General features: G+C 30.8%; 1 protein-coding gene across 2 annotated transcripts in view; it reads left to right on the top strand.

Moving 5' to 3' along the window:
• LOC140441063 (general odorant-binding protein 83a-like) overlaps positions 1 to 15,054 on the top strand; it is a 59,040-nt gene that overhangs the window by 22,197 nt on the left and 21,789 nt on the right. For both annotated transcript variants that reach the window (XM_072531493.1, XM_072531501.1), the window contains exon 4: positions 11,156 to 11,258. In XM_072531493.1, the coding sequence (XP_072387594.1) occupies positions 11,156 to 11,258 (103 nt within the window). The remainder of the gene's footprint in view (positions 1 to 11,155; positions 11,259 to 15,054) is intronic.

Here is a 15,054-nt window from a genome sequence, read left to right as displayed (position 1 = left end):
ATAATATATAGGGTTTTTATCGCGGTTCTCAAAGAATTAGCTTGTAAGTACTTTTTTAAATTATCTTTATTATAACTATTATGAAACACACATATATATCTAACCTAGTCAATGTAAATTTAAAATAAACTATCTTTAAACTGATATTCTTATAAAACTAATTAAATTCTATAGACAATCTAAAATTTAAACAAACTATCTTCAAAATTGAAATTGTTATGACACTAACTAAATTATATTAACAAAATTTTGTACCTTTCTTTCACTGAATGCCTAAATGAACTGTTTTCCACTATATAGATTCTAATCACCACTGAATGTCTTCGTACTTCAGTTATCCTTGTTTTTTGTGAAATTACTTTTTCCAATTATCAGCTTCTACCAATTTAAGATATAGTTTTCTTCACCAGCATTTATACACCACCAACCAAACCAGCAAACAGCATTTATATTTATTCTTCTTTTCAATATACCAATATCCAATTATTATAAGTTGATTTATACTAATCTCCAACCATAATATAATTTAATTTCTTCCAATATACTTTTATAATCTTCAATAATTATTTGTGTATAATTATAAATGTGCATTAATTATATGCATAATTTTTAATCTTCATTTAACTCACTATATTAAACAATTCGACTATTTGTACCTGATTCACTGACTCCAACCAACTTTCATATTTCTTACTAAACTTTTCTGACTGACTTCTTGAAAATTCTGAACAATTTACTTCACTATTCACTAACTAAATGTGTCTATTAACTTTCATAATGAACTGGCCTGACTTCTGACTAAAAACTTCCCTCTGACTAAAAACTGCCATCTTGAATCCAAATCACGGGTATTTATATCTTTTTTGGATATTCCAGAACCATCTGGTAAGAGATCATGTTCCAATTTGTTCCATTACTTCCATATAGATGTTCTCGAAAAAAATATCTGTTCGATCCACCGCCATAATCATTATTTCGAGAATGTTCGACTGTAAACAATGGTCACACTCTACACTCTGGATAATTCGTTAATGTTCCATTGATAATTTTGTTGACATTTAGGCTTTTCAGATCAGAATAAACATTTAAATTAGTAACTAACACTCTAATTTAATAAAATACACATTTCAAACAATATATTATTATAACCTCACTTTATATTCGTAAATATTCTTAAACGTCACTTCAGAGTATAAATATCTGTCTATCACTCACTGTATAGTTGGTTGCCTAGGCACATGGCTCACTTAAATCTATTTACAACATTAAAATTACTAAAATACAACTTTTTACAATTTTATTATTATATGCTAATTTATTAAAAATGCCCTCACATAAATATATTTTTATTAAATTCTCTAGTATATAACTTCTTAAAATAATCAAATACTTTTTTATATCTAATATTATGTAGTATATAACTTATAAATTATTTTCTATAAACCGTAATTGTCACAATATATATATATATATATATATATATATATATATATATATATATATATATATATATATATGCTCCCAGATTTTATTGTCTACCGAAAATAATAAGCCTATATTGAGCATAAGGCCCATTGTTTCTTCTATCAATTCACCCAATATAAATATTTCAAAATTTTTGACTGACATCTTGTCAAAGTCTTATAACTATAACAATGATTATAATATTGAATTTATTAAAACTTTAAACTTTAAGGTTACATTTTAGTGAGTTTTGATGTGGTACCCCTTTTCACTAATTTACCCTTATCTAGTATCATTAACTCCTTAAGAAATCACTGGAACCCTATCCAACCTAACTGTCCTGTATCCTGGGATGTATTTACAGAACTGTTGCAATTAGTATTTGAAACCAACTTTTTGGTCTTTGATGATAAATATTATCTACAAATATTTGGCACACCTATCGGTTTCTCAATCTCTCCCATCCTAGTTAATTTTGTACTGGATGATTTAGTATCTGACCGTTCGAGTCTTTTAGATTTCCAAATCTCTTTTATTAAGCGGTATGTTGATGACCTATTACTAGCCTTACCTCCAGACAAGATACAGGCCACCTTGTCTTTATTCAATGAGTTTGATCCTCACTTACAGTTCACTGTTGAACTTGAGAATTCCATCACCAATAGTATTCCCTTCTTAGACATGCGTGTCATCAGAATGGGGGACAATACCTTAACAACAAGTTGGTATAGGAAACCAATGGTCTCTAATCGGTTTCTCAACTACCACTCTTGTCATCCTTTTAAATATAAATTAAACCTTATTAAATCTTTAAGCTGCAGGCTAAATAGGCTAACACACCTGGTTAATCGAAGGGAATTCCTTTAACTGCTCAGGAACATATTGATTGAGAATTCCTACCTATGTTCCCTAATTAGCAAATACCTTTATTTACAAAGTTATGGTTTCTCATTAAATGACATACTTAATGGTGACCAACTTAGAGTAATATCAAATAATACCATTAATAACACTGTTCTGCCTACTACTGCACTTGGGACTCCAACTACTCATTACTCCTCTTTACCCTATTTCCCTCAAGGTACTGAAAAACTAATTAAACTGAACAAACATAATAATGTGCCTGTTAAAATAGCAGTTAAGAATGCCAAGACGGTCAGAAATTTGTTTTCTAAAACTAAAACACCCTTGTCCCTTTTGCAACAAGTCAATGTCATCTATCACATACCTTGTGCTGAGTGTGACTCGTGTTACATCGGTCAGACAGGGAGATCACTGAGAGAGCGTCTTACGACACACCGCAGTTATATCAACTTATCCAAGCATACTTGTGCTCTAGCTCAGCATGTTATTAACACAAATCATAAAGTGGACTTTAATGAAGTTAAGATTCCTGGCAACTAAAGTAATCTCGTGAAAAGGCAGTTTTTGGAAATGTGTTCGATACTTAAACACCCTAACGCTCTGAATAAGAGAACGGACATTAGTAACTTGAGCCAAATTTATCATGCATTAATATTGCAGAATTAGGCTTAATGGGTATTTTTCACTATAAAATTGACCCCTACGGTGTGTTTTTATATATATTTTTACTATTTAAATAAATTCAAATATAATTTTTTACTTAACTTAAATAAAGATTGCGATTCAACTCATATTTTATTGATTCATTTATCAATGTTATAAAATATATAAAATAATTTTTGATGAAATAGTTTCATAAAATTTAAATTAAATTAATTTGATTCATATAATTCTTATTAATTTCTCAGTTCCAAAAGATTATGAACATTGGACTGTTGGAAGTTGAATTAAATCGGTACCTGTGGCTGGCTAACCAGCTACAACTTAGTCACTTATATTATGATGTGGAAGGATTGACCTCACTTTTTGCTGTTTTTCCTCGGGCCATTCCCTGAAAGTAATATGGTGTTTCTAAGCATCTGTTTCTTTCATTTAATGGTTCGCACAGACAAGGTTTTTACCTACTATATCATATCTTTAAACTTACCGCTTTATTGCATTAGCGGTTGGTAACTCGCCTTGTTGTTTGTCATGATTTGATTTCAAAGGCACTGTCTCTCGTGATAGTTCAGTGGCTTTAAAATGGGCTCCCATTTTCCGAATGTCTCCGGAAAGCGTGGAAGCATTTTGTGGTTACTTCATTACACCTTTTATAAAATTACTATAGCAAACTTTTATAATCACTTCAATAATATTACCGAAAGTTAAAATTAAATAAAATTAATATTACACTGTTGGATGAACTTGTTAGTTCTCGGCAAATACTTATTTTTTACATTTACAATATTTACATTACAAAGTTTTTTTAACATATTTTTTTAATTTACATGTATAATAACCACATGGTCGTTTGCTGTTCTAAGGTTGAGTTTTATTGTAAACTGTATGTAGTTTCAATTAGTTGTTTATACAACTTATCTATTAATGTCTAATATCTTAAGCTTCTTTACATATTATACCATTGACTGCTACATGTCTTTTTGAGGTAACACGTTTGTATTGACCTCTCTATGGATGTTTGATTTTTATAATTATTCTTTTTATATGAACTGGTGATGCTTTCTGATTAGAGAGCGAAACGTCTTCAAATAAATAGATGAAGTAGCCACCTTCTTTGTCTTTTTCTCCACCTTTTGACCGAAAAACCCACCACTCTTCGAGTGATCCCTAATATATATATATATATATATATATATATATATATATATATATATATATATATATATATATACAGGGTGATTAATTAGTGTGAGGAAGCTCAGCAGATCTGTTACAGTAAAAATTACAAAAAAAGTTATTACTTTTTACTTTACTATAAAAATTGTAGGCAGCTTTAAACTCCACATTTTAAAATTAGCTACAATCTTACAAGGTGTTCCATAAGATGGTGGCAGACCAAACTTATGTTTTTTTAAATGGAACACCCTGTATTTTATTTTAAATTTGAAATCTGCTTCATTTCCACAACAATGTAAAGTTTTATTATGTTAGACCGGGTATTTAAAAAGTTATAACCAATATTACCTGAAAATCGGTCCTGTTAATAGGCATAACTCTCACTACTATTCAACAAGTAATCCATACCATATAGTAACACATAGTCAAACGAGATGGACTCTAAATGTGTGAGGAGGTATTGTCGGTAACCATGTAGTAGGACCATATTTTTTTGAAGATAACTTAAATGGAGAGATTTATTTAGATTTTATCGTAAATCAGTTACCGATATTATTAGAAGAGATTCCACTTAATATACGTGAACAATTTTGTGGTTTCTACATGACGGTGCTCCTGCGCACCACAACGAATTAGTACGTGGTGAACTTAATGATCAGTTCGGTGAAAGATGGATCGGAAGGAATGGACCGGTAAGGTGGCCCCCCAAGGTCACCAGAATTCAATAAAATGAACTTATTTTTTTGGGGTTACGTTAAAAACGAAGTATATAAAATACCTACAACAAGCGATGATATGAAAAATAGAATCCGAATTGCATTTCAAAGTATTTCTTTACAAATGTTTAGTAATGTAAGCAACTCTTTCAATGACCGAAGTATGCATATATGTTTTGGGAGGTCATTTTGAACACCTTACTTAAGTAAGATAAGTTAAAATTACTGTTGTTTTTTATTTTTCTATGTGTTGCTATTTTTTTTTAATGTTCCGTCGGTTATTTTTTATAAATTTTATTTGAAATAAATTGTTTTCTTTTATGTGTCGTTATTTCGTTACTGACTTAATAAACAATAATGTCAAACTGTCAGTTTCTGACAAATCAATCATGGCTAACTCACAATAATTATTGGTAAACGTTAAAATATCTACCAAATTAATAGTTTGATGGAAAAATAAAAATATCTAGAAAACTGATAACTTTAGGTATAGGGAGTATTTCATAAAATTTAAACTACGATATTAGTACTTTTCGATTGTAATTTAAAATACAGGGTGTTTTATTTAAAATTACCAAGAAAATAATGTACTTGCATTTTGACTTACCCTGTATTTGATTTAACGAATATTGTGAAAACGAATATGTTTTATAATTTTTAACAATTATTTAAAAACTATGGTTGCAATAGATCAATGTTCCTGTACTTCTTTTTAATTATACAGGGAGTTAAACTTGATACGATTTTCAGGTAATATTGGTTATAACTTTTTAAATAGCCGGTATAATATAATAAAACTTTACATAGTTGTGATGTGGGAGTGAAGCAGATTTCAAATTTAAAATAAAATATAGGGTATTCTATTTAAAAAGAAAACATAAGTTTGGTCTGCCACCATCTTATGGAACACCCTGTTAGGGGTTATAATACTACTAGTTATAGCATTAATGGTTTGTACCACGTTATAAATAAAAAAATATTATTTCTAAAATATATTGGCGATTAAGAAACATAATGCAGTAGGATGCAACAAATGAGAAGAAATTATATATAGTAATCATTATCAGTTGCATATATGAATATTTAATGTTATACAAGTATGTTTTAGTTTATTTTAAAATAAAACATCACAAGTTAGATAGTGGCAGCTATTACTATAAAATAAACCTTTTGCATGTGTTAAAATATAAACATTTGTACACGTGCGAAATAAATAAACTATAAAGGGAAAATTGTTATTAAAAGTATGTTGTTATGTTAAGTAAATATTAGTGTATAGTGTTATTCCGAGATTATTTTCTTGTGATATCGTAGTTTTTATCGACACGATATTTCTGTCAAGTTATTTAATAAAATGATATCTTTAATTTAAACAGTATTTTCCAATTTAAAAACCCAAACGCCAAACATAGAGTTTATTTTATAATTTATTTTGGCGTATTTTCAACATTATAACCATTCTCTTTGAATTTGTTGACATGCGAAGTCAACTTCCTTAATTGCATTACTTTTTTGTCTATGTTTCTATGTTTGTATCATGGGCCATTGCAATATATGTTAACAACATGTGTTTTCTGACTGTTTTATTTATTTTGGATATCCCTAAATACAAAAAAATACTCCTTCTTAAGAAAAAAAGAACCGTCAGCGGTTCTTTTTTTTTTAAATTAGATGGCTTTGGTAACGACTAATTAGCCAGACAATTTTTTTTAAGTGTACTAATTTAATTTAATTTAATTACAAACTGATTCTTCTTCACGACTTCACATAATGTGTAAAGAACTAGTAAAAAGTTAGTCTGTTGGCAAATTTTTCTTTCGTTTTCTTTTTCTTTCTTTTTTTATTTATTTTAACTTTTTATTTTTTATATTATGTATAATTTAGATTTTTTCTTTTACTTTTAAATTGGTTTTTTTTTTGTTCCGTTTTTTTTGTTTGTTTTTGTTTTTGTTTTTTTTTGTGTTTATTTTTTTATTTTATTTTTCGGAGCCCACTTACAAAATCGAACTACATAGTTGCAGAATTGCTAACAAAGATGTGGTTAGTAATTGACAATTTCATTTTACACCTCGTGTACAGTGGTTCTTGCATTTATCTTGACATTAGTTCGTGCCACATCTAGACTATCCCTAATAAATGAGCCCTTTTTTTCACTTTTTGTTATTCTATTCAGCGATTTAAGAGTTTTTAATTTAAGATACCTGCAATTATTACTCTTTGTTTAACCGCCTACCACTCATGCTACACATTCCTAATCCTAATCACAATCCTAAATTCCCTACTTGTGATTTAACGTAACCCAGTTGACTTATTGTTTTCATTAGTTCTTATCTTCAACTTCACTAAGTCTTTTGCAAAACAAACTATCCGTTAATTAAAAAACCTTTTAGGTAACTTGTTCCTGTCTCTGCGAATGCTGTCCACACTTTCTCAGTAAAATCATCAGATCCAACTAGTTTATCTTTATATTTTGAAGTGCTTGAACGATTTCCTCGTTTGTTATTTTAGTGACCATTACTGTTACTCCAGTATATCAATTGGTTTAATGTCAAATTCTTCATTTTAAATACTGTCAAAGTACTTTTTCCATATCTTTTTGACATCCTCTTTGTAAACTAGTATTTTATTGTTTTGATCTCGGATACATTTAATTTTATTAAAATCGTTTGCGGTCTTTGCTTGAACTATTTTATATATTTTTGTATTAAATATATTTGGATCAGCTTCTGCTTTAGCATTCCCTGCTAATACTTTCGCTTTTTCTTTGGCGACCTGACCGTTGTGAAAATATGTTGCCTAACTATTTTATTGCCACTGTTTATATAACTTATCTTCTCGTTTAGTTCTCTTTAATATCAAACATCTGTCCTAACTTTTTTATAAGAATTCCAATAACAATATCTCTTGTATTAAGACTTTCTTTGTTCCAACACATTTTTCTACTATTTTTAACCTAAGTAGTTTTTTCTTAGTTATTAATATCCACCTGTCATGTCGCTAATAAGATATCAGAGACATCATCAGTAATATTTTTGGTTACAAAAACGACTATCTCCACATGTTGGTTACAAACACGGCCAACACCTTATTTCAACGTTAAATATCTCTTTAACTGCAGGAAAAAGCATAAATATTATTATTCCAAAATGCTCTAGAAATAATTATTAATCAACAAAAAAAAAAAATTCAACAGTACTAATTATGTGGAAGTAATTTAAACAGTTTTTTACCTATACTGAAAATTTTGCTAAATAGAGTTGGTCATCTTTGAAACCAGACTACAGCTTTAAAAAACAACTCAATTTATTAAATTGCGATACATATTGGAAAGATCTTTAGTTCAGTATTGTTATTGCTAGAATTTCGATCTTTTTTATGTGAATCATCTCCAATATGCATATTTTTTGTAGTTTTATTTATTTTCCAAAATCTGTGCATTTTCACAATCAAAAGAATGGTTATTTTCCAGAGAATGTTTGGCTAAAGCTGTTGTGTGTAATTTGTTGGTTTGTACACTATTTATTGGTTTGTGTGTGTTGGGAATAACCCTTCTATGCAAATAGTTTGGGTTTGTTTTGGATTGGCATTGGAATGCGATTGATTAGATGGTTGTAAAATTCTGTTGGATAAATATTTTTTCTAAGATATCTTTAACTTTTTTCAGACTTTTGAAATGGTATTGTGGGTTATGTAGCTTACTTACCCTGTCGGATAGACTGAATACAACACTGCTTTTATCGTTATAGGTGCGTTGGTATTAAAATTTAGGTACCGGTATTACCGGAACAAACATCTTTTGTAAACCAGTTAGTTGTTATCAGTCGGTTATTGTTTTTACTGTTGTTACATAGTAAGTACTGTAAAATTGTTATTATTTTTTTAGACAGCAACCTTAAATGGTTCTTTCATATCGATTTGTTAAGTAAGAAACTAGCTTCGGCCTGCTATGCAATTTGCAGTAAGATCTGTTTCTGATTTGAAATAAAGTTGGCTTTATCATTATTTATTTTGATTTTGTGTTTAGTTCAGTATATACGTACAAATTTTGTGTACCTTCATTACCACTTTGTTGTATCTTTTTAAACATCTGAAATATCAAACTCTGGAGTATAAGTTGATTAAACCTGCACCTACGTGTAATAAAAGATAATTAAATCTTGTTTTATAAAAGATATATATGTTAACAAAATAACTGTACCAAAAATCAATAAATTTAAATTAACTTCAAAATTTTATTTATGTACAATAAATTATTTTTACTTATTGGTAACGGAAGAGCTGTGTGACATTCTTTGTGCTAAAGCAAATGCACATGCAGTGGAATTACTTTCGAGAAGCGGTATTCAATCAAGAATTGGTGGTTACAAGGACATTACTAGAAGTGAAATAAAAACGTTTTTTGGACACTTATTGCACACGGGGCACAATTCATTTAAATAGGATCAACGATTATTGAAAAAAGCACTACTTATTTATTATCTCAATTTTTTCAACACTTATGAGCCGAAATCGTTTTTTATTGATATTGCGAGCGTTACATTTGGAAGACATAAAGAATTAAACAACTGGCACACAATTAGGAAAAATACTTCCTCTAATTAACTTTTTTAACAATAGAATGCAAAATATTTATTATCCAAATGAGCAATTGGCATTGGATAAATCTATGGTGCTATGGCGTGGTCAGTTAAAATTCCGCCAGTACATAAAAGAAAAACGACACAAATTTAGTATAAAGCTGTAAGTTCTTTTTGAACCAACCAACTAAGTTAACTCTAAAACTACTTGTTTATTCAGTATCTGCAGATCTTCAGTTATCTGGCTCTCAATATACGGAAAAAGAGTAAAATATCTTCTTCAAGAACAACTAGGCGTTGAACATTCCATATTTATGGACAATTTTTACGGGAAGAAAATGCACTGTTTGTTAAAGTGACGGCAAAAAACGAGAGGATTCAGTTTACTTTTGCCCTCAGTGCCCAGATGGCTCTGAACTTTGTCTCACACCATACTTTAGAATATTTAATGCAAACAAATGATGTAGTTTATTGTTTATTTAAAGATCAAATTATTTTGTTCTGAACTTTTATTTGTTTTTGCGTTTATGTAAATTTATATTTTAGTGTTTTATACGATAAATAAATACCAATTTTCTTACAATATGGCCAAGAACGCGTCTAGCGTTACATACAACTATATGGAAATGTTGAGTTACATTTATTTAATTCACAATTCACTCATATTATGCTTAGTATAAGAAAAATTCACGTGGCACCCAGTGTGAAACATATTTTTCGCACGGGCAGTGAGTGTGTTAAGAGCATACAGTAACTATTTTGTATTCATTTTTCCAACTATAGATGTTCCCAACAATCTTCTTCTTGATGTGCCTATCCGTTACGAATGTTGGCGATCATCATGGCAATCTTTATCTTATCTGCAGCAGCGCGAAAAAGCTGCACAGATGTTGTATTGAACCAGATTCTGAGGTTCTTTAACCAAGATCTTCTTCTTCTTCCTGGACCTCGTTTTCCAAATATTTTTCCTTGCAGGATGGCTTGAAAAAGAGTATATCTGGATTCATTTCGCATAATATGTCCGAAGAACTGCAACTTTCGAGATTTGATGGTGGTCAGTACTTCTCGATTCTTATTCATTCTTCTGAGGACCTCCTCATTTGTGACTCGGTCAGTCCACGGGATCTTAAGCATTCTCCGATATAGCCACATCTTAAGTGTTTCCAGTTTTCTGCACATATCTTCGTTCAAGGTCCACGATTCAACACCATAAAAAAGGGCAGAGAAGACGTAGCATCGCAGTATTCTTACTTTTGTATCAAGAGAGAGGTTGTGACTCTTGAAGAAGGCCCCCATCCGATTGAAGGTTGATCTAGCTTTTCCGATGCGTGCTCTAATCTCCTGGTTGTTTGTCCATTCTTCATTTATTATGGTGCCGAGGTAGTTGTAGTGCGCCACTCTTTCTACAGGGGATTGGTTGACGTAGAGTTGACTTTCTGTTATTCTTTTCTTGCTAATTATCATAAGCTTTGTTTTCTTCTGTCCCTTCTGTCCCTTCTGTCTGTTCTTCTTTCAACCAATAGTAGAATAAAAGTATTACATCTCAAGGATTAAAATGTTTTTATTACACATTTTGTGCAGTCGGTTTAAATATTTTATTTTTAGATAATACTCAATATCACTACCCACAATACGATAATAGTTGAAATAAGTTTTGCAAATACCCTATGCATTTAAATTTTAAACATTTATTTTTAGATAGACGATGATGGCATTATCGATGAGGAAGCTACTATAGCGGTGTTACCTGAAGAGTTCCGCGACAAAGCTGCTCCTGTCATTAGAAAATGTGGAACAAAAAGTAGGTATTTTAGTAAAACTACGTAAAAAAATACGATATAGTTAATATAGAAAAGTGTTATTAATTATTTTGTTTTTAATATTAAGGTCAAAATATACCAGTTTTTTGAAGAATGTTGGAAATCTTTACTAGTAGGTTATCTGCAACATTCTAATTTGCTCGTTAAAATACATTATAGAGTTTTATGGATTTTTCTTTTTTTGCTTTTTAAATATTTATAATTTTGGACTTTTTATATTTTAAGTTTATTATATTTGTGTATCCTTATATAAAAAAAAAATCCCTTAGGTTTGTTTCAGAATAATTTTATCATTGTTGTCTGATGTTAAGTAGTGGAGTTACTTTGAACTTATTGTCTAAAAGCTGTCGCAATGTATCAAAATGATACATCTTAACTTTGAATTGAAATTACAGTAACAGCAATAGTTTTTGGATCAAGCGTAGTTGTAGATTACATCCAATAATTCATTATGTTCCTCCTTTTTCTGTGTAAATATATTGTGATAACAAAAAAACTATTTGTGTATGTAAGTTCGAAGAGTGACTTACGGGTAAAAAACTATTGATAGCAACGGTCGCAATGTATCTGTTTGATACGTGATTATAAAATTTACTAACACGCAGTCAGATATATGTGGTGTTTTAGTTGTGTTTTTTATTATTTTTATAATTTATTCTTTTAGTAGGATTTAAAACATTTATATATTATCAAAAAACGGTAACTTACATAGAAATATAACCTAAGTACTCGTATAAAATGATTTGATTTTTTACATTATAAATTGGTAAAAATAAAATCTTGCCTTCTTATATGACGCAAACATAAAATATATTATTTTCTTATAAACATTTCAAACAAAAAAAAATCTCATTCATTGCGGTGGCCATCTGTCACTTATGTGTCACTTCAGTCTTCTAGTTTTTGTAATCTTGAGTGAGATGATGTGCATACTGGGGTTGTATGCTCGCCACAAATATATCGTTTACAATTCTTGCAAATGGTTTTGGTCAAAATGGTCCTTCGTGATGTGTAACATAAAGCACAGCGACGACGCTTTGTTTGAGCTACATCTTCTGCAGCCACTAGTCCAGCTTCTTCATCGAGCTCTTCCGTTGGTCTAAATCTGCTGAGCGCTTCATAAAGAGAACGTGGTAATACCTTGTGTCGTAAGACTTCTTTTTTGTAATTGTGTTAAGACTAACTCATGGCCTAGTTTGCGAAGAAAAAGGCGACACCGTATATTCTTCTGTCCATTTCCAATTGAAATTACTTAGGCATTAATGCCTGCAACGTTCAGCATGGAAAAAAGACCACCATGGGCCAACGACCTGTGTTTCTAGCAACGTTGTAGGAAGCGCAAAGCTTATCGACAACGTTGACACCTGACTTGGTTTTATTCTAATATGTGATCATGTCTGGTTTCGTAGCTTGTCCTAACGTCTGATCTATGGTCTTCTCCAAAACCAAACATAGTTGACTGTGGTGGTCACCCTTTTACATTTAGCAGATCTACTGGCAGTTCCCTTTTATTTTTTTTATGCCAACATTCTAGTACTTTAACAGTTTAACAGTATTACTACTAATAGACAACAGTCTATTACTTTTTAATTTGGTAACAAGTTGCACATCTGTGAACCAATTATCTGCCGTTACTCCGTATTTGGATGGCTTTAAAGGAATATATTGTTTGAACCTTCAACGTCCCCTAAAAGCCTCCGGTTTTTCGTCAATAGTCACACACTCACCTAGTGAATAGCTATATTTACAATTATGAACAAAATTGTCGAACAGTTCACGAATTTACGCAATGTTGTCAATAGCTTTCCTTTCAGGTCTTGTGTCAGTCAAAATATTTTCACGCCATGTTCATCTGTACCCCAGATATTCTCTAACATCATTTTGTTGGCGTGCAAAGTTAGATAGCTGATAGATATAAAAGGCCTATGACGGCCTTGAGTTCTGTCATGTTCGTGTCAGTTGCATCACGTTGTCGGTCAAAGTGATTTCGTACTTCAAGATGAATGTACTGGTTTGTGAACTTGACTATTGTTTATAGCATTTTATCAGAAAATATCTGACTCCAACATTCTATATGTAACTTTGTAACTTAGCCAGTCATGCTTCATGTATTATTCCTGGGAGACGTGTAACCAGGCTATGTGGCTCAGTCTCTTCAGTATCAGAGTCACCAACTCTTTCATCCGTTAGCTGAATTTCTGCATCTGTGTCCGGTTCATCCTCGAAATCTTCCACTTGGTTAGGAGCATCTCCTTGTAAATCCGCTTTGCAGCCATTATACTGAAAATAAAAATATAAAATAACACTTACCTATAATAAGTAAGCCGAAAATAGCCTAAAATACGACCAAAGTAAAATAACAGTTAAACGTTATATCGCAATGTATCAATATGATATAATACGCTTGTATGTAAACACACTCAATCACTAGGACATTACGAATACGACTGAGCGGTAGACTAAACCTGTCTAGGAAGGTACTATAAAGGTGGGTTCTCCTTACTTTAGGGTTCAATAATAGCATTGAAAATTGGCAAGCTTGTATCATTTTGATACACATGCGACCGACAGAGGGTTAAAGTGAGAATATATGTAATATCAAACAGCTGCGTAAAATACAGAAAAATTAATCTACAAACCCATATAGCTTTCATTGCGATCGAAGAAGCTTTTGACCAAGATGACCCAAATAAGATTAATAAATGACAACAGTTACCCTACATAATCTTAAAAAAAAACAATAAAAAGTTTGTCTTATTAGACAAAATAGTAAGGGACACTATAATCATCATATTTTCAGTACTTAAAGTGTGACGCAAGTTATGAATATGGTAATAACATAGAGAAGAACATACATATTATATTTTATGAAACTTTATAAAATTTTATAAAACTTTGGGCGTACTTTTACTAATTTACAATTTAGTTCATTCTAAATAGATTACTCTTGCTTAATTCAGTTATTTTACCTGATCATTAAATAATATGATCTACTTATGTATACTTATATAAAATTTACATTCAACTTTCATCTGTGGAAAGGTTCATATTATTGTGTGTACGTATTGTTTTAATTTCCTAAAGGTGGGTACACATATGCGAGCCGAACGGTATACGTACCGTACGCGTACAGATCCTTGAAAAATATTCTACATCGTACTGATCGCATACTTATCTCGATCCATAGAAAGCGACAAACCAACAACGAACACACATGTGCGAAATGATTCATTTTATTTATAATTTGGGTACTGATTTATGTTCCTGTTTTTGCTTGTTTAACAAAAATAAAAATATGTACAATAATCAGTTTACTGTTTTCTCGCGTCTCTCTAGGAAGGAACACGTCATTCACACAATGTCGATTTGATGACACAATAAAAATGTTCGCTACGTCTATTAAGCGCCGTCCAAACTGAAAGACGAGCTTCCTTTGAAGTTGTGAAATAAACCGCAACAATTTGGTTCGTGACGAGCATCGAGCAAAAAGACAAAAGAGGGAATCTAATCGTTATGAAAAGGCGACCAAAAAAGTGGCCTCTGATGGCGGACATATCCGGAAATGCGAATGCGCCAAATTTAAATTTTCCGACACTTATTAACAGTAGTTATAAAATAGTTTTCAGAATGTGTCTTAGACGAGAAAATTTTAATTAAATATTAACGATAACAGTCTAAAATGTGAAACAATTGTTAAAAAACTTCAATATAGATAAGATTTCATGTGACAGTTGGGACAAATAATAACCTAACCCAACTAAATTTGATTTCTTAAAC

Source organism: Diabrotica undecimpunctata, chromosome 1, assembly GCF_040954645.1.
Source record: "Diabrotica undecimpunctata isolate CICGRU chromosome 1, icDiaUnde3, whole genome shotgun sequence".
Classification (NCBI taxonomy): domain Eukaryota; kingdom Metazoa; phylum Arthropoda; class Insecta; order Coleoptera; family Chrysomelidae; genus Diabrotica; species Diabrotica undecimpunctata.
Note: the sequence above shows the minus strand (reverse complement) of the source record. Positions and strands in the feature narration are given on the sequence as shown.